Source organism: Lutjanus erythropterus, chromosome 13 (genome assembly GCF_056507025.1).
Source record: "Lutjanus erythropterus isolate fLutEry1 chromosome 13, fLutEry1.hap2, whole genome shotgun sequence".
NCBI classification, from domain to species: domain Eukaryota; kingdom Metazoa; phylum Chordata; class Actinopteri; order Lutjaniformes; family Lutjanidae; genus Lutjanus; species Lutjanus erythropterus.
The window spans coordinates 11,287,425-11,308,267 of record NC_139329.1 but is presented as its reverse complement, the minus strand read 5'-3'; the positions used below and the strand labels follow the sequence as shown (position 1 = coordinate 11,308,267).

The window sequence follows — 20,843 nt, the reverse complement described above, 5'->3', positions numbered from 1 at the left end:
AGATGATTTTATAAATAAACCAAACTTTGGCTACTATGCTATGAGCAAAACACACACGCTTGTTCTTTTCTCTCAATATAAATCAGTTTATTCATGTGAAGTCACCCAAAGCACATGATTCAAAGTGAATGTTTATCACAGAGGGCTGTGTGTCAGGAATGCACTGCAGAAGACAGTTGTGACTGTGCTGAAATGAAATGACCCCAAGCAAAATAGAAATGGCAGAAAACACTCAAACACAGATTTTGTAGACCTGCGTCAGTTCTTAAGTAGCTGCTTCAAATGTCACCTCTGAGTGAGACATCATAGTATTATAAAGTACCTTGTATAAACTCGATCAGTTCTAGAATTAATTCAGGATTTGTTACAAGATAAAAAAGATCACTGATTGCACACAGTATCTTACAGATTTACTGGGATGATTGCTGGTTGGATTGAAAACTTGTTACAAGTTTTTCCCCATTATCAAACTGTTGATTACGGCAGTTATTGCCTATTGTTAAAAACCAAAAGAGAAAAAGAAGTCAGTTTTGTACCTAATGTAGCTCTGCACCACTGTAAAAAAGAAAAGTCGCACAGAGCTTTCAGAGCATCTTCACTCCACAGTAATCATAGTGAGCTGCAGGGATCCGTACAAAGGTGGCTACCTGAAAGTATATTTAAGCCAAATATTGTCCAACACTGCAAACATGGTGCATGTTTCATGTGCTGGAAATGTGTCTAATGTGTACCACAATCTGGAGAATGCACTGTGTACTAGTTAATGCCCATTTAAAAAAACGAAAAAACAATATAACAACCAGCATTTTAAAACAAAGATCAACAAGTAATAAACCTCCCCACACACAGGAAGATTCAATGTCTCATACACCATTTTAGATATATTTAGAAATATAAAATGATTACAAAATTAAAGTACCGTTACTTGAGTGGCTGCATAGTAAAAGAGGAATCCCATTTTTCCAAGTCTTTGTTGTTTTTGGAGCTTTGTGTCGCAGCTTCCAGACAGCTGAGGAGGAGGACGAGGAATTGTGAATAGAGAGACTGATGGAAAAGAAAATCTCTCCAAGGTGAGCAGTGATAATATGCGGCATTAGTACAGTCAAATAGTGATCTAGTAGCAGTGCACGCCCGCAAACACTATTGTAGTTTAAAGTCCGCAGGTTTTCTTCTGTTCATTGTTTCACTTGGATAAACACAGAAGAAGAATTTAATGTCGAGGTTATAAATCTGTTATAAGAATAAGTGCATGGATGCACAGGTCAGCTCTTACCACACATGCCTCTTATTTCAGACATACACTCACACACACATATATATATATATTTACACATTCACACACTCTAGCCAATGCTCTCTCTCTCACACTCACACACACACACACTACTGCTCAGTCTGGCTAAAGTCGTAGCAGAAGTTGTAGTTGCTTGGTGGTTTGGGGACGACTGGTGCGCTGTCAGGGATGGGAACGTTCTCAAGGTCCAGGAGGCGGAGTTTAATCTCCATAGAGAGGAGGATCTCCAGCTCGCTGCGCATGGATTCACTACTCATCTCCCGGCCCAGGAGGACGCTTAGTCCATCTGTCCACAGGCAGAACTGGCAGAGACAGAGGAAGCCTCTCAGTATACTGTTTATATCCTTAATGCACATTATAATGCACAGAAAAATTGAAACCTACTTCTACCAGTGTGATGAAAGAAAGATCCTGAAAGTCATTTTAATGAGGAATATTAGCAAAAATAATGGCTTAGTATCTCAATGATGAAATTTCTCAAATTACTGTAGTTTTTCATTATTTTGATATACTAAGCCATTATTTTAAGGAAATTCCTCATTATTTTGAAATAATTAACTCATTATGTGTGACATAAGTCATTATTTTGAGAAACTTTCTCGTTATAATGACTTATAGGATCTGTTTTTTTCCCATCACGTTGGTGGAAATGTGCTTCCATACAGAAAAGAAGAAACTGAGATAGTGAAGGTACAGAGGCAAAGTTTCTGGATTTTTTGTGGGTAAGTTTGGAGCAAGACTCACATCAGTTCTGGAGGGGGCGATGAAGTTGAGGCTGTACTCCTCTACATCATATGTGATGCTAAATGCCAGGTCCAGCACCTCCTGCAGGACATAAACAAACAGTGAGACGTCAACCAACGGGAGGTGAACATGAGCAGAACCTGACAAGACGAAGCGCTGATTACCTTGTTCTGTTTGCCTTTGTTCTCCTTCATGTGAGGACAGTCTTTTCCCGTCAGCAAGCCTTTGATATCTGCTACTGGAACTGAGGGAGAGAAAAGGAACCATGAACAGAGAAAATCTTGTTTAATTCAATAATGCATCAATAAATCAGGACTCTTATTTTCGTGATTAATTTTTGTTTGCTTCATCCCAATATAGACAAGCTGTAAATCTTTTCATTTGCTGAACCCCAGCCCAGCTTCAACTCACTCTTCTCTTGCAGTGTTTCGATTGGTGGATTGTCCATGTCCTCCTCCACGTCACCGTAGTGAAGCATCTTGTGATTGGGTGACAAGCGGCAGTACCAGAGTTTATCTGAGAAAATCAGGCAATCACTGAGGTTAGCCAGACAAGACACAGTCTGCTTTCTTTTTTTTTTAAAGGCTGTGTGTGTGTGCCGTCTCACCCTGTCTGCGTCGGCTGCTAATCTTCCTGAACATTGTTCCTTGACACAGCCTGTTGAGTCTCTGCTGGCGGATCAACTCAAGCAGCTCTGGCTTCAGGCGCTCCTTGAGCTCGCTGGAAATAGAAAACACAACAAAATGCTTTGTCACGTTGTAGTTATATCCCCTTTTAACAGACACAGCTGAAACCTCACCACTACAGCAGCAACTAACAATTATTTTCATTATCAATTAATCTATTGACAATGTCCTCAATTAAAAGATTAGTTGTTTGGTCAAAAATGTTGATCACTGTTTCTCAGAGCCAAAGTTGACATCCTCAAATGTCTTGTTTTGTCCACAATAGTCAGATTAATGTCATAGAGGCCTAAAGAAACCAGAAAATATTCACATTTTAGAAGTTAAAACCAGAGAATTCTGACATTTTTTCTTAAAAAATTACAACTGACAACAATAATTAAAATAGTAGGTGATTAATTTTATATTTGACAACTACTGGATTAATTAGCTAATTGTTGCAGCATATTCTTCAACATAAGCCATAAAAGGCAACGTAAAAATATTGCCAGGACAATAATCAGCATTTTCTTCATCATTAAATCAAATGGGAATCCACAGCGTGGACAGCACCTTCAGACAGTAAAGTCAACCTGCATGAATGACCCCTTAAAGTGTCATCAACACACTGTTACACTCAGTGTTTAGTGACAAACAGCAGCATAATAAACAACAGTAGAGCTGCAGACTTGTCAGCTGGTTCCATACGGGTGGAAACTATCTGGAGTCGTCAATGGAGCAGCTGATCAGGTTGTGCTACACACACGTTATTGCTTTAGATTGACCTACATAACCAAACCCTGAACACTGTGTGGCAGCTGAAAGTGAAAGCTGAGCAGTTCATTCTCACCCCTCAGCTCAGCTGGTATTTGCTCTGATCATAATTTTAATTGTTTCCAGAGCAAAACAATTAGTTTCAAGAATGTTTTCATGTCTGGGGATCAATCTTTGAAATCATCTGATTTTCTTTGTTGTGCTTCATATGGACACTGTGGATTTTAGGACGCAATATGAGAATAACACGACTGGCTGTACAGAGGGACATCTTCAGCCATGTAGCAGAAACAAATTAATCAAATAAAGCAACGAGAAGTTGTAAACATCCTGTTACTCACAGTACGGGTGGAGCAAGAGTCTCCTCTTGGTGCAGCCGTTCTGTCTGCCGCAGTTTGAGGATCTCGCTGTAGTTGAGGGCATTAACTTTGTTCTTGAAGAGCTCCAGGGAGGTCGGCTTACTGGACAACGTCCTGGTGATCTGCTCCCTCACCACCTGCATCACCTGTGAATGGACACATGGGGACAGGGTTCAGTTGAGTTTGGCTGACTTGTATTCATGTTTGGTCTGAGTCCCATGCAGCTCTCCCGTACCAACATATCCCCTTATTTCAGAGATGCCTTTGTGTTGAAGTTGCTGTCCAAAACAGAGCTTCTGTATGTGGTTACAGTGTTAATATAACTCCTGTCTGGACTGGTTCTTACAACCAACTTAAAAAACAATTTTTCTTCTTCTATTTTGCCTTTCATTTTATTGTCTCTTTTTTTTGTGGGTGGCTCATGTGACACATTATATTCTACACAAGTTTCATTTGTCCAAGCAGCAGAGAAAGACAGACTGTGAGATGTGGCTAAAGGGACAAGTCACCCCAAATCAAAAATACATATTTTTCCTCTTATTTATTCATCTAGATTGTTTTGGTGAGTTTCTTACTTTTGGAGAGATGTCTGCCTTTTCTTACATATAATGGGACTAAATGGCAAACAGACCTTATTGTGAACAGTGTCATGTAGGAACTATTTTCTTTCTACCCAACTACGCCTGCCACCCGTATCACAGCTACGTTTTTCTCAGAGAAGTTACAGTGCAGCCAAAGAGGACGCCATTAGTGTTTACAATCCATGTTGTCACGAGTGCGAGCCTCTCAACCATGATACACGCTTCTTTCTGAACCATGATATGGTTAGTGGGTGAAGATCAATAGAGAGAAAATAGTTCCTACACAGAACTGCTCACCACAATGTTGATTATCTTGAGAAACCAGGTTACAACATTACTGTTGAGTTTCTCAAGTGTAATTTTTTTTTCTGTGGGCAACATCTCCAAAATACAGTAACTCCCACCAAAACAAGGTGGATGGATAAACAGCACTACAGGCAAGAGGAAAAATATGTATTTTTGATTTTGGGTGAACTGACCCTTTAAAAGGTCCAAATTAATTTAATCAGAGATACCGTTGCCATGAACTGCCATGCTCTCGTTTGCAGAAGTTCAGGTGAACTTCTGCTTTGCATAGAGCCGTGTTACAGGTAGCCAATCAGGAGTCTTATTACTTTGATTTGTTCAAGGACAAAACTGACCAAGAACAGAAGAATTTAAGGAGATACAGGAAATACCTGGAACAGCTTTTAGTATTTTATTTTTAGTCCATTTTACTTAACACTATAAAAGCCCCCAACCGTTACCTTTTGACCCTTAAAACCCACATGAGGAAGTTTCTTCTGTTGACTCTACCAGACCACAACCTGGTCCATGGATTGATAGATAAGATAGAGGATTAACAGATCAGGAGTACTTCACTTCCTCTCATCCACTCTTTCATTACTCGTTCTCAACCACACCTCTTCCCTCCAGACCATTCATCTATTTTCCCACCCACTTTTATTATCAGTTTGAAGTTAAAGAGCCGACTCCTCCTGTCTGACTCACACCACAGGGGCCAGTCATTGATCAGCAAGCTCTTTATCAACCCAATTATCTGCAACACCCCCCCAAGCACCATCACGCCAACCAAGCTGAATTAGTGCAATCAATGATGGATAAACTGGGATGTGATTTTACTGAGCAGTTATGGGGTTCATCTTTAGAAGTTCGTGTTAACCCCAGGTGTAAAATCAAACACACATTTAACATAAAAACTAATTTTTAAGATGTGGTGATTCAAATCAGATCAATAATTGGCTGCGAACTTGATTTTAATTTAAGTGTTATGTACTTGGGAAATGTGCCACCTGAGCTGAAAAAAAAAATAGGACAGATATTTGTTGCATAAATTACTAACAGGTAATAAGCAATAACCTGGAATGGCAGTGGTATGAGTCTCCTACAATCCCTGAGTGCACAGATGTAGTTCAAGAAATGTATGCTATGGAACAATTTACTCTAATAACACTAAATACAGGGGGGGAAAAAATCAAGTCTCATTTGAATCTGAAGTTATTTCTTTATATACTTATTTTATTTGGAGAATTCTGATGTATTTTCCTCTGTACTTTTCTTAAATATTCAATTTATGAATGAGTGGGAGACATCTCCCTGCTTATAAATACCCTGACTATACATGAATCTAAGTCATGGATTAAAAGGACAATCATGGACATTTCATTTTTATTTTACATGATGTTAATAATTTCACTTTACCTATGGTGACCCTGCCTGTTGTCACTGCACTGTCTGTTGCAGTTTTGTCAAAAAAGACAAAACAAAAGCAAAAATTAAGTCTGAAAAAAAAAACAAAAAAAAAAAAACTCCACTTCCAGATTGAACTGTTGTAGCACTGACTCAGCGTTTGTTGTGATTTTATGTGTGTGTGTGCATTACGCATGATTTGATTAGCTGAAGCTCACACAGAGGGACGGGGGGTGACCCTGGCTACCCTGAAACAAGAGGTCAGGGCAGTTGGTCACACACTGCGTTCATATGTGTAAAATCCATAGCTCCCTTCAATATATGTACCTCAGTTGTAAATAGCAGAAAATCTATATTTAAATCTATAGATTGAGCCAAGTCCAGCACTATATGTCCTGTTCTCGCTTCTCTGACACACACTCTGCTGACCTAGATCATTCCTGCTCACACCCAATTTGACTGATTGTGAACAATCAGTGACTAAAGTGCCATTTGAGCAATTCAGTGCAGCTCTGTCCACACTTCTCTCTGTGCTCAGCACAACAAAGAATCTGCTAACAAGAAACTGACGTACATTAAAGGCATAATATGCAGTGTTTAGCCACAAAGTAATGTATAGACTCAAGCATAATCCCTTTCAATCATCATTTATGGCCCACTAGCAGCATGTGGTGGTGTCTGTACCTGTAGAGACCCTGCCCTCTGCCTGTATTTCCTTATTTTCTCATTATTTTGCTTCCAGGAAATGAGACTCAAGGGTGCGTTTAGGAACAGCTTGGACAAATCACACTGATTCTACCTTAAAATCAAAAGCAGCAAATCTCAGTCCCATGACAATCTGATAAGGCTTGTTATCATGTGACGAGTGTTTTTAATGTGACCAGACGGTTTACAACCACAGAGAATGACCGAGCCTCTCTGTCTGGCAGCAGTGGAGGTGCAGACGGTGAAATCCAGACTGTCATCCTAGATTGTGTGAACATGCAGGGACACAAAACAAGCAGCTAGAGTTTCACACTGTGACTCGCTGCTCAAGCCCCTTGAGCCAAAATAACCTCAATGTCCAGCAACTTTCACATGACACGAGCCTCAGACACAAGCCACTTCATACTGTTATGTCATCTTAACTCTCATGCTATAAATCTTTTCTGCTGTTAAATGTCATTTTTTTAATAATGTATTTGGGGAATGGATGAAAAATCAACATTCTGTCTACACCTAAAAAATTTGTTACTGAGTGCCCATTTAAATTAATCAATCGTGGAATGGAACTAATTACATCTACTCAAGTACTGTTATTAACTACAATTTAGAAGTACTTGTATTACACTTGGGTTCTTCCAAATAGGGACACATTAATAGATCAATAACTGTAATCCACTGACACTATATATATTATTCTGAAATGGGCCATTCTGCAAGATAAGTACTTTTATTTTTGGTACTTTAAGTATGTTTTATTTCTAATATTTCTGTACTTCTATTACATAAGATTTTCAATGCATGACCTTTACCTCTACCTTGACCTTTTACTCAAAAGATCTGAATACTTTCAGCAATTAAAATAATCAGTAACAAACAAATATGAAACTAATGCACAGTCCAACCAAGAAATAATACTTGAAACAACCTTACCTCCATCTTTTTCCTTCTGGGCTGACTGACTATTTGGGCAAATATTTAAATCCGACCTTCGAATTCCACCCGTCGTCAACAATCAGAGAAAAGTGACGGGGATGACGAGCGGTGAGCATGAGGCAGAGAGACACAGAGATCACCTACATGACAGGAGAGGTGCAGTCCTGTGGGTGTTTTGTAAACAGACACCCTGATACTCTCACACACATGCACAACCACCCCCCACCCCCCTGTCCAGCCTCTCTGCCATTTAGCTGAACTGGCCAATAGGAGCGATGACTGGCAGCTGTCCCTGTTCCCTAAAACCCTGCAGCATGTGCATGTATGCTAAATGTGTGCCTCAATGTGCGTGTGTGTGTGTGTGTGTGCACTTGTGGAGGATGACCGTTATCACACGGGGTGTAGAGAGCTACACAGATCCACGCACGTGATTGGATGGAAGGAGTGTTTGTGTTGGAGTCTCACACGCACAAACAAAATACTTCCAAATAAATCTCTTACTAACGAAACCTAAATATGTGAGATAACATGCCAGCACCTCTTTTTTCCTTTAGTTTCTCCTCCACTGTGCTCGCTCCAGTCCAACCCTCTCATTCCCTCCCTCTCATATTGTTTCCAGAGGTTTTAGGTTCCCTCTGTTGTTGTGTAATTACTGCTCATGCCCTGAGCGCTTTTGTTTTCCTCATTTCCTTCTCCCTCTGTTTCTGCCGCCTACCACGCTTCTCTTTGTCCACCTAATGCCCCTTTGTCCTTGCCCCAAAGCACCCTGGGTAGGGGGCCACAAGCAAAAACAAAAGACCGGTCTGCTGGCCTGGCGCTCAGGACACTGGCCCGATCCCGAAAGGCCAAAAGGTCACTGAGTTTTACAACTATCAGGAGAGCACTTTGTCTATGATGGACAGTTGTGTGTGATGTTGAAATGTGGCTTGGGACAAAAGCTCCACCGCTCTCCTTTTCAGGACGGTTGGACTCTCAATATTTCTCCCTGACAAGGCCCCGCTGCTGAAGGCTGGACTCAACCCATTACCACAGTACAAGTACTACATTGTGGTTTTAAGGTAGCTGTGTGTTCCTAAATGCAGGGTCAATCTGCATCTGTATCTGTAGGGGTCAGGGACGGTTAGCATAAGAATGAACCTATACAGAGACACAAAAGTACAAACTTACACAAATGCACCATAAAAACTCTTTCAGTAGGCTCTCATTTAAGTTGAACTCTGTGTGTCTGGAGGAGCTTGTCTTTTAGTTAAATTTTAATTTGTTTGAGGACCTTAACATACCTGACAAATTTCATTCAGAGCTGATGAGACTCAGTTTTATATATGACTCATTATATGCAAGATAAAAATCTGTCTTAATTTTGTTGACTAACAATTTTTGTCAGTTTTCATCAACAACATTTTTTCACTGATGAAAACAGACAATTAACTACATAAAAATTAATTTATGATGACAAAAACTGACTGGTGGGGAGGTTATATGCACACAATTGGACAGTACTGATCTATGCGAGAAGTCAACCTGCATACACTGGGCTGCAGGTCTTATAAATAAAAGAAATGTAAACACTTGGGAGAAAAGCCTTTCTAAACTGCATGGATAGACAATCTCCAGTAAAAACAAAACAAACCTGAAGCAACAATTGCAGAAGGATCATCCCAAAATTCATGCAAAAGTTGTTTTTAAAGTTAATATTATTTTATTGGGTAACCTGAGCTGGTGTGTAAAATGATGATACACTGACTGTTTTCACTAAACTCGAAATACAGTACAAGCTAAAAGAAACCACCACTGTCCCGTGCCGATTAGAGAAGTGAATGACCAAGATTTGCTAATCTCAGTGTGTAAAATAAAAAAATAAATCAATTGATGCACTAAAGATAATAAGTCAGAAGTTTGATTGTCCTCAAATTGGAAAAAATGCCCAACAAAAAGAAAAATGTACATCTGAAGAAATGCTGTATAGCATGTAATATGATGGGAGAAAGGAGGATGATATTTAGTCAATTAAACTAACAGTTCAGATGACTAAAATATCAGTAAAACTAAATGGCATTTTCTTCAAAGTACTAAAGCTAAATCAAAATTAATAATAATGAACAAATTAAGGGTTTAAATTACAGAATGAATAAATCATTGCATTGCAGCTGAGTCCCTGACAGACAATCATGCATTAAAGAAGTGAAACACTGGGTGGATACACGGCAGTGATCCATTTCATCATCATTTCATAATTTCTGGAAGTGTATTTATAGGTGGGGCTTCCCAACATAACAGCTGAAAACCACAACTGTAGCCAAAAGCTCAATGAGAAGCACAGTGTTGCCATATCATGGGATTTATTTGCAAGATTTGCAGTAAACGGGCCTGTTCTGGCCATGGTAAGCTTGGATCTGAAATAGCCTGTGTCATCTTTTTATACACACAGCAACAATTGGCGCACTATTGAGCCATGCTAGACCAGCAATTCAACAGTTATTTGTTGGTGCAGTGACTGTGGGAACTGCAGAGCATAAAAAATTCCGTTAACAAAGCCATAATCTTTCCTGTCGCTGTGGGAAGGCCCTGATGCACCTTCACCCTGTCACAACTGACTTGTTGAACATAAAAAATTGTGCATCCAAGGAATTCAACTTGACCCCTCAGCAACAGATAAGAGCTTTCTTGTTGTATCTTTGGGCAAAGACCACTTTTTTACATCAGTATGTCAGAAAACACAGCTTGTTTTACAGACAAATTGAATCATCTGCCTTTTAACACAGCTCTCCTCCTGCTGGGTCTTCATTAGATTTTCCGGAGTGGATATTAAGACATATCGGGACAGTGCTGCAGTACAACTGAAATGCAGTCCACCCTTTCAGTGCATTTACAGTATGTACTAAGATGTGCTTTAAAAGTGCAAATAATGTCATAATCATAAATAAATAGTGTTGAGATAATGTTGAAGCAAAACAGCCCAGCACTGGATCCTTAAATCTTTTGATTTTTGTTCATCATACCTCATATTAACATGAACTAGAAAGAGTCATTTGGGAAAATATGTTTTTTTGCTTTCTTATTGAGATACATGAGAAGATTAATACTGCTCTAATGTTTGTATGTTACAATATGAAGCTCGAGTCAGTACTCAGTTAGCTTAGCTTAGCACAAAGACTGGAATAAGGGGGAAACATCTAGCCAGACTCTCCTAAGGTCAGAGAGCTTCTTTAAGCTGCATATTCACCATTCAGACATGAGAGTGATCCTCTCATCAAACTCTCAGCAAGAAAACAAACACGTTTCCTTCGTACCTTGTCAAAGTCCTCCTGTGTAGCTCTCATCTCCTTCCAGGTCTTGTTGAGCAGCTGAATGCAGACACAGAAAAGCTCTTCCATCAGCCGATCCTGACTGAAGAAGATTGGGTGGTAGTCAGATCCCGTCTCTGAAGCTGTGAACGGAGGGTGAGATGGAGCAGAAGGAAGACAAAGGCAACACGATGCAACATGGGCAGTTTTAGAGTCAGTTTGACTTGAGGTTCCAGACAAAATTATGACACTTAACAGGTTTGAGGAGGTTAACTTACGAGGCTCTCCAATGCGCAGGATTTCACACAGAATGAGTGTGAGCTGGATGCTGCTCCTGGCAAATGGACATTCATGTTTGTCTTCCCTACTGCTGTTCTCCAGGACAAACTGAGGAAACAGGGAGAGAGAAACAAATTAACCTTTAATTATAAGCATTGTAAATTAAACTTTGCTTGGTCATAAGTTTACACAGACCATAATAACATGCTCATATGCAATTTTACAACAGTCAGTAAAGAAACATGTATAAGCTGTATATATCTTTAATGAAGCGATTTTTTTTCATCTCAAATTGGTTGGTGACTTACTGCTCTAGGATGTTGACATGATGCTAGCATTAATATTGCCAAATGTTTTATTGTACCAGAAATATAATTTTAAATTGAGAGCTCATCAAATTCTCAAATGAACAGCAGATAAATCAGACTCACCCTGCTGTAGGCATCAGGATAGCGTGCAGCAAAATAATACATGGTGTCCAAAGCTAGAAGACCAGGAGGCGTTCGCACCAAGTCCTGACCAGGGTTACTATTGTTCTGAGAGGAAATGATCAAACATTAATCATAGTCATATGAAAATGAAAAGGATTATAACTGTGAGTATTGATAATAATGAGCAGAAGCCTTACACAATAACCTCTGACAGCAGTCACTTACAGAGAAACCTAACTTCTTGAACTCTTTGGCGCAGAGCGAGCGTCGCCTCTCGTGGCTCAGACTGTTCTCGCTTTCTGTCTCAAACGCTGCCTGACGTAAACCGTGAAGGATGTCTCGCTGCTCCTGGAGTGACGGGAAGGGGCAGATAAAAGGTGGACGTTTAGTACAGAGATGAATGTTGAGTGTTTTCAGTGTTTCAAACTGTTATTTTGTTGATCCTAACAGACAATAAACCAGGGTTGTAATAAAATATGTACTGGTATTTTACTACTTTCTCTGTCATGCTATTATCTTCATACATACACTTGATGTGAGACCTTGATCTTTCCACAATGAAAGGTGCGGCATGAAACCATGTGTGCCCTGAAAAATTCTGACTGGGTTGCAGTCTGCATTAGAGGTTACTGGTTCCATGTTAGTTTCATTTTGTACCCATGACACTGGGCATTTTAAGGCCTAAAATTCAGATTATTGGATATTAGATTTTTTAAGGACCTGTGGAAACCCTGATTAAGAAAATTTGCCCAAAAAAAAAAAACAAGCTGGCGTTGGGCCAGTGAACAGCTGATTAAGTTTTGGGGTAGATCTGTGATCATTGGGAATTACTGCAATTTAGTTGTTAACAATCTATGGGCAGTGGGGAACTGATGATAAGGGGCGTTTGCAGAGTTAGGAAATCAAATTATCTAATGCCAAAATTAAAAAACAAAAACTGCATTTAAGAAAAAGTAGTTTTCTACATCGTGTTATAACTCACCTGGCTGTAACAGTCCAGTGGCGTCCTCATGCGAGGCTCCAGGTGATTCAAGGTAACGGACTGTAGGACATAGAGGTAGTGGGCCATCTCGTCCTGGACTGAGCCAGAACTGTGGATGATGTTCTGCAACAAAATGTGCAACTGTCTTCAAAAGGCCACGGTCTACTTGAATCATCTTATCACTGAGATACAGAAAACTACATGAAATGTAAATGTAAATAAGGAGATAATTTACTTTATAAATGTACTGACGGAGGTTCTTCTTATTCAGAAATGCAAACATTTCCTGGAAAACAGAAGACAAAGAACACAAGACCAAAGCTGCCATTAGTAAAATGTGCTACTGTGGTGCAATGACACGTTTCTAACATGGTGTGGCGATATAGTGCCAGTAACTGATTACTGGGCGGGACGAGGGTTAGTGTGTGAGACTTTGACCTCTATGACGAAACCATCTCTTGCTGGTACATGCATCTCTAACCCAACCTCACTTTGTTCAGGACTAATTTGCTGATAAGAAGGGTGGGTTTGTTGACCTACTGTAAAAGTGAGGAAGTGTGTGTGAGTAACAAAGAGAGTCTGAGAGAAAGGAGATACAGGGCTGAATGAAGGGACTGTGTCCGTACAATGAGAGAGGAGCAAAAACAGAAGAGAGGGACAGAAAGCCTCGACTGTCTGCAGAAACACTGAGATGAGCAGACAGAATGAGATAGATGGGTCACTTCCAACTGTCTGTCTGCAGGATTCTGACTCGCATGTACAATAATGGCCTGCTGGTGCAAATAACCAGCTTCTATCCCAAGTCATATGCATGGCACTCTCAGGAGAGGATATAGAAGCTTCCCATCAGTGCATGAATGCACCACAGTAAAGTGTTAATATGACTGGAGATGAAAAACATCAGTGATGAAAAATTATGCACACACACTGATTTCTAGCTGCAGGCACCTCTGTCTGCAAGTAAGAGGCATTCAGGAAGGCCCTGAAACAAAGTAAATATCTACTTGCCTGCATGCTTCGAAGTTTGAATAGCTACGAAAAGAGGAAGCTGATGAAAAGGGCGTTAGAAAGTGAGAAACAGCCGGCAGCAGTACCTGTCTGTCTGAGTCCCCGGCTGTTTGTAGTAGTGCCATCAGTAGGGCCATGGCTTTGGTTTGTATCTGCTGGTTGGTCCTGAAAGATGACAGAGAAGAAAAAGGCAAGTGTGAGACAAACACACAGTATAAAATGTTCCACAGCTGCAGGTTCAGGAAGGAAAACTGGCTGAGATTTCAGGATGCTTATGCTTTTAATGTTTCACTTCTCAAATCAATTTATTATGTCTACGTGAAGTCTTGGCGTGAACAAATGCAGCGACAGTAGTATTATCAGCACTAATGTTTTATATACTTTAAAACTTCCCGTTACAAAGACAATGCTGTTACTTATCAACTCCTAACCCTACCCGCCCTACAGAAGTGCCACTCTGTCTGAGTTTGTTTTCTCTTTCACTTTCACCAAACATGAATAGATCATCTTCTCAGTAGGAGTGAGTGATATGGCAAAAATATCATAATTCTTTCAGGCAGGACTATTTTGCAAGTTACTGAAGAGTATAACCAAACTAATTTTCCTATTTAAAATTATAGCCCTACAAGATAACAAAACTAAAAAGAAAAAAAAGAAGATGGACATTATTATCATTTTTAGTGAGCAAACAACTATTGATCAATGAATCAAGAAAATAACTGACTGATTAGTCGACTATGAAAATAATTGTTTCTTGCAGCCCTAGTTCCTACACCTTTTACAGAGTCATATTTAAGTACTTTTCAAGCTCTTCCAGCACCTTAAATGACATATACTCAAAATAATTATTTTCTTTTTCATCACATTGAATCCAATATTATTGTGCTATAAAGAAGTGTCTGTTTAATGATTTCATTCTACAGAAGGGTGACAAATGAAAAGAAAACACAACAAAGTTTCATGTTTGAAAATGTCTCCTGTCCTGTCACCTGTAGCATCCTATACAACACAACTGAGCCAATATCCAACTTATTTTATTTCTTTATCTTAAAAAAAGAAACAAATAGTCAGGTAGTGATTTCTTATAAAAGTGATTCAAGTATCCAATATCCAAACACTACATTAAAATTCAAGTGTTTTCAAGGATTTCCAGGACCTGTACTTTTACCCTTATTCATTACAAATAAGTGTTGCTTGCACTGTGTCGGTTTTGGAAACTCCAAACCAGTTCCTTATTACTGATGTTAAATTCTTTTTAGGGACCAACATCCTTGTGCCTATGATGCCAATTAAAAAGGGGAGGAGAGGATATACAAGGCACTGCCTACTGTTTGCTGTTATTGGTTTGCTGGTGTCTCTAGGGAAGGTGGACACAGACTCGCAAAACATAGCAACAATTTAACGATTTGGCTGAGAAAACGACTTTGGATGTGTGTATTATTTAACTGCAATGGACAGATTGTGCACTGTAGCCCAATAAGAATGATCCCTCTGTAAAGTCATGGAGACATTTCAGTCATTCACAGTCTCATATCATATCACATGTCCTGATTTCTCAGTAATAGTCTCAATTCAGTAATTAAACCTGTCTTAAAAAGTATGTAATTATCTTGAAAAGGTGCTACACATAGAAAGTTTGAAGAAAAATATATTCATCCATTAAGCAATGGTGGCAGCATGCAACATTTTTTTTTTATTAGTTTCTTAGAGTCAGTCCATATCTCTCTGTTACTTACACCTGAAGGTGAGCGATGAGCCTCTCCATAGTGACTTCCTGTTTGACCTGTAGGAAGAGGCTGTGGCTGCTCAACACCATGCTCTCCAGGATGTCCAGAGACACCTGCTGTATTGATGCATCGGTCGGCTTGGCGTTGACGAAGCCCGCAATCTGAAAGAAGAGGAAGACGGAAGGGAAGTGGGAATAGTAAGATCGAGTGCAGCTGTGATGAGTGACAGATGAAAATCTCAAACAAAACAATGGACAGACAGAGAGTGGCAGATACAGCACCTTCTTGATGAAGACAGATGAGAGGTTCTCCCAGGAAACTATCCCATGATCCATCAGTTCCATGAAGCCAGTCAGTGTGTGGGTCATGATCACATTACTCCTGCATGACACACATAGAAAGAAATATTTTGTCCATTCCCATACACTCATACACACACTGACAAATATCATTCTGGTGGACAGCGTGTGCCTTTCATTGAACACTACAGTGAAGTTTGTCAGCATTACCCATGTTCGTGGAAACTGATCAAAAGAAATAAATTAACAGGCTTTTATCAGATTCTCTGAATTACTTGAATTGAGGCTGTATGAGGTTTCAATCGATAGTCAGAGTATCGCCTACAGAAGATGACTCCCAGTTTGGAGAAGCAGAGAGGACTACCAGCTTGGAAGCTAAATAAAGTACTGTTCTGGACAGGGTCAGCAGCAGAAACTTCACTACGCTATACTTAAGAATATTTTCACAGCTTTACATTGCCATCAGAGAGCCTTTTCTGATGGGAAACCTCAGCTATATAAGCCAAATATCACTCACTCAAAAACCAACTACACTCAATTGACAAAATCAGTCATTTTACCTTGCAGAACACATTAGTTACTGGTCTACCTCTACCTTGATTGGTTAGTTTGTTTGTGTTATTGTGTGACTTCTGTGTTTTAAAAGAGATTTTGCATTGCTTATAAGTTGGAAACCCCTGTTTTAGAGGGTTAGTTCATTTTCACCAAAGACACACAATAACACAAACAAAGTAACATATCAAGGCAGCAGCAGTCCAGCAACTCCTGTGAAAAATTCCTGTTTTTTCTTAAGGAGTCTGGTTGTTTTGGAGAGAGCGATATCTGGCTTACGTAACTGTGATTTCCACTCAGAAAAGGCTGTCTGATTGCTAGGTACCTCATACCACTGCACTTCAAACAATGAGTACTACTCCTTTAAGTGAAAAAGAACTGGGAGTCTGGATCAAATGGGAGGAAACCCTTATTTATGCAGAATATTATCAAATATGTTTGTCTATAAACACATTCAGCAGATACCCTCCTTGATTGTTCTAGGGTAGGATGTGCTGTTACATGTGTGAAAACCACTTCACCCTGCAGCTCCACTGATGTCTATCAGAGGAACAGTATTACACCTCAGGGAAGGAAAATATGCAAGCAGAGACACACACAGGGAGTACTAACTCATTAGAGTCCTCTACTATCTTGACCAATAAGAGGTGTCCGTCTCTGCTGATGAACTCCTGCGCAAAGGTCACGTCTGTGGAGACGCTCGCCAGTTCCTTCAGTGAATCACATCGCACGCCTGAGTCCGAGCTCTGGATGCCCTTGTACAAGTCTTCTGCACAGCGGCCCTGCATTCACCAACATCAATGAAACAGACAAAAAAAGACACACATACCATACTCAACAACTTTCTCCTTTTCTAGTTACTCATATTACACTGTTGTTCTCCTTTGGAACTTGTAATTGGCGGTGACAGACCAGCGCTGACTAATTCTACTGCCTGTGAATGCAGCAGCTGATAGTGGTGAATTTGTTCCCTGCAGAGTGACGAGGCAGGGACAGAGTGAGACAGAGGGCGGGAGGAATGTGAGAGGAGGGAGGTGAAAGAGCGTGGCTGGTAGATTCAGACTCACCGGTGCCTTGGTCAGACGCAGAATGCAGCCATTCTTAATGTCCAGACGATTCTACAATACACAAACAAAGACACACACAGATGAAAACTTACTTAAAAACTGTTGGAAACTAAAAAAAAAAAAAAAACAGACTGTTATATACAGACCACTGAAACTCGCAGAGGAAGTATGGATGGATACAAATAAGTCAGCCACACACAGACACTCACGCACATATGGCACAAAGCCCAATACACAATACACATAAATAATACAGTAACCCATAGACTTCACACTTCGACAAATATAGTCACCTATAAAGAGACAAAAAAGCTATGACTAGTACTTAGTATAGCCTCTATACTTGCTTTCAGTAGCAGAGAGAGATGTGAGAGTTTGATGATATAAAGGTTGAGTCCATGTTAGAACATTTTGGGGGTAAAACAAAGATAAACAGATAAACCTTGTTATACAAGAAAAAAAGAAAAGAAATGTAACACATGCAACATATAAATGTGAATACTGTATGTCTGTGCAAGTTCATATTTTATGTGTACATTGTGCATATGGGTGCAAAAGTGCACAAGTGTAAGAGTGTGTTTAGAGCAAGTACATGTATGTGACCAGTGGATGAAAACTGATTCCTATTTTTGCTGCCCAAGTTAGTGGTCACTGGTGACATTTGCATTTTGTCCACTTTGACAAAGGCCAATGTGTTAGATTGGTATTGCAAATGACAGATAAGTTTAGACACTAAGTTTCACCGAGCAAAGTAGTTAATTAAGTAAACTTAATGCATGTGTGAATCTGGTGTGTATTTGTGCCGATCTGACTGAATAAGACAGTACTGGTATGTAGTTGTATTTGGTGTCTGCAGAAACCCTGAGCTGAGGAATAGGAATTAGTATCAGGAGAGAGAAAGTTTACTGTTGAAATCAGGAAATAGCCACATTATAACACTGCATGCGTTTGAGCCAAGTGTTCCTCAGACTCATCAAGAAACTGCTCTTAAACTGAAACATCTGTGCTTAACTGCAAACTCACTTACTTCAAAGTCTGAACGTTAGTGTCCTTGTACCAACTACCAATCGTAGTGCTAAGACTAAAAGCCTGCTGTGTTTCACACCCTGAACAGTAGCACACTCATGATGGTCTCACAGCACTTATTCATTACAACAAATACATCATATTTATCTGTATTATCTGATGGCACTGTAATGAATTCTGCAGGCCTGTCTCCAGCCTAAAGAGGGGGAGGGCCTTCAGTGCCAACCTTTTCAAAAGGTCATTTGACACCAAGAAGCTGAGTGTGGTTCCAGCTGCTTTTTCTCTTTTTGTTCTCTCTACTCAGGGTTCTTACTGCTTTTTAAGAGTGAATTTCAGCACTTTCAAGGTACCTAAACCAAAACTTTCCATTCTCTTGAAGCCTTTAGAATCACATTTTAAATTGTTATTATAAACGCAATTGCAAATTCCCTCATACGCACAGCATTCAATTTATATTGTCACTTTGTTTAAATTACCAGTTCATATTCACTCTGATTGCATGTTTTGATAATGACTATTTAATGTAACGCTAATCTACAGAGAAAAGGGCTAGCAGGCCACTTATCTAGCTATGAATGACAAAAATGACCATGGGATCGTTTCATTTCAAATATTAAAAGATTTTTTGTTTACATGAGTGATTGTGTAGATGAAACACCAGATTATGTTGAGTATATTCAAATTCCAGTACGTTTCTAACCTTGAAAACATAATGGCAAAAATTAAGCATCTTCCAAACCTTCAAGATTTTTTACGGACTCTGTCTACTTGTCCTTTTCTTTTTCAGTCTGTCTCACAGCATTAATGACACTGCCCTGGGCTTTGGTTTTGAGGGCAATACAAAAGTAGAGAGGAGTCACAAAGTGCTGATGGCGTTGTGATTCAGTGATTCACTGCTGCGTTTTTACAGCCTAGATAGAGATTTCTAGTCCTGCACATAGAAACATCTGAAGGTCTGACTCAGGTCTGTGGTTCAATGTCTTCAAGATGTGCTCAGACTATTGATTTGTACACAGATGTGACTCACCGATTCAGTGATGTACGTCTGCACTCCATCAGCGTACTGCAGAGCGTAGTTCTCAGGACCTGGGAGATTCCAGCTACACACACACAAATTAATTACTATGACAATAATAGATACAGATGGACGATAATGATGTCAAACATTACAGACATAAAAAACTGATCCATTATCATCAACCTACCCATCACACACCTCCTTTATTACTGCAGACAGAGGCTTTTTCTGCATAGAGACACAGCAAAACAGCATGTAGTCAAACACATGCAAATATATTCACACATCATAAAAAACACACACCTGCTACATACATGTGGCTCATACTGTAACAACAAGACTTAGCAGACTACTATCAAAGTATTTTCTCTGTCAGGGAGCTGAAGGCATGCTTCAGTAATAACATGCTGTTATGGGATCACGGCACCACAGCTATTCTCGCTGGCTGCAAACCTTGTTTGCTGAGAAGAGGAAATCCTAGAGCTCCCCAACGCTTTCTGAACAATGTTGCCCTCAGTGCCCAGATCACTCTTTGTACGTAAATAAAAGCCAGACTACTTCCATGTCTGACTCCCAGCTATCCTGCTATTAGTGGTCAGCCCAGTGGTCAACCAATCAAAATGTCTTTGGGTTCTGTGGTAGACCCAGTGGCTGCTCTGTTATTAGTGGCAGCCAAGAAGGTCGACCAATCAGATGTTTTTAGTGGAGATGGCTGGGCCGGGATTGGTTGAGATCTAAAATAAAAATATTTTGAGTAGAGAATGGCCATTCATATTCAAGTCAACACTCCTGAATGCTCAACTGTTGTGCTGCTTTTCAGATTATTACAACAAAAACACATAACAGTTGCTTAAGTTATCATGTCTGAAAAAGTGTGAAACTGGGATCTCTTGTCAGCCCACTTTCAGTCCTGCTGTGTTTTCCAACTGTTGGAAGTTACCAGACAGTCTTTAAGTGCCAGTTAAATCCTTTCTCTCAGTCACACCTTCTCAAGTGATGTGCAGTATGTGACTGTCAGACACACACCCCTCCTGTCTGGGTTACAGCTTAAACTCATGTGTAGTGTCTTGAACAAAGAATTACAAGTTCCCCAAAGTTTCTCAGAGAGACATGGAAAACATATAAATAAAAATATATAATGAAATAATGATATGAATTAATTGTATAAAATATATAAATGAACCAACAATTTGTACAATATCGTGAGCTTAAATTATTACTAAGATTTCAAAGTCACAGCAGCTCATGTTCATAAGAGCAACCACAGAGAAAGACTCCTTGTCTTTTGGATCTTCACAGAATTGTGTGTTTTTCTCTCAGGAGCAGGTTTAGAGTCAAAACACTGCAAAGTTAAGCCTTGGTCACACTACATGACTGTCAAAGTTGTCAGATCACTGCATTGTTCACACCTCAAAACTTTGTGTCTTGT

General features: G+C 39.7%; 1 protein-coding gene across 1 annotated transcript in view; it reads right to left on the bottom strand.

Annotated features, from left to right (window-relative positions):
* Positions 1 to 59: 59 nt before the first annotated feature.
* elmo3 (engulfment and cell motility 3) overlaps positions 60 to 20,843 on the bottom strand; it is a 29,908-nt gene continuing 9,124 nt past the window's right edge. The window contains exons 3-21 of the mRNA XM_084734152.1: positions 19,602 to 19,642; positions 19,424 to 19,496; positions 17,371 to 17,421; positions 16,916 to 17,085; positions 15,734 to 15,833; positions 15,462 to 15,613; positions 13,812 to 13,890; positions 12,953 to 13,003; positions 12,718 to 12,840; positions 11,961 to 12,083; positions 11,736 to 11,840; positions 11,304 to 11,412; positions 11,032 to 11,168; positions 3,816 to 3,979; positions 2,646 to 2,758; positions 2,450 to 2,554; positions 2,203 to 2,282; positions 2,039 to 2,119; positions 60 to 1,596 (exon numbers count right to left, since the gene is read on the bottom strand). Of these exons, the coding sequence (XP_084590278.1) occupies positions 1,384 to 1,596; positions 2,039 to 2,119; positions 2,203 to 2,282; positions 2,450 to 2,554; positions 2,646 to 2,758; positions 3,816 to 3,979; positions 11,032 to 11,168; positions 11,304 to 11,412; positions 11,736 to 11,840; positions 11,961 to 12,083; positions 12,718 to 12,840; positions 12,953 to 13,003; positions 13,812 to 13,890; positions 15,462 to 15,613; positions 15,734 to 15,833; positions 16,916 to 17,085; positions 17,371 to 17,421; positions 19,424 to 19,496; positions 19,602 to 19,642 (2,070 nt within the window). The 3' untranslated portion in view covers positions 60 to 1,383. The remainder of the gene's footprint in view (positions 1,597 to 2,038; positions 2,120 to 2,202; positions 2,283 to 2,449; positions 2,555 to 2,645; positions 2,759 to 3,815; positions 3,980 to 11,031; positions 11,169 to 11,303; positions 11,413 to 11,735; positions 11,841 to 11,960; positions 12,084 to 12,717; positions 12,841 to 12,952; positions 13,004 to 13,811; positions 13,891 to 15,461; positions 15,614 to 15,733; positions 15,834 to 16,915; positions 17,086 to 17,370; positions 17,422 to 19,423; positions 19,497 to 19,601; positions 19,643 to 20,843) is intronic.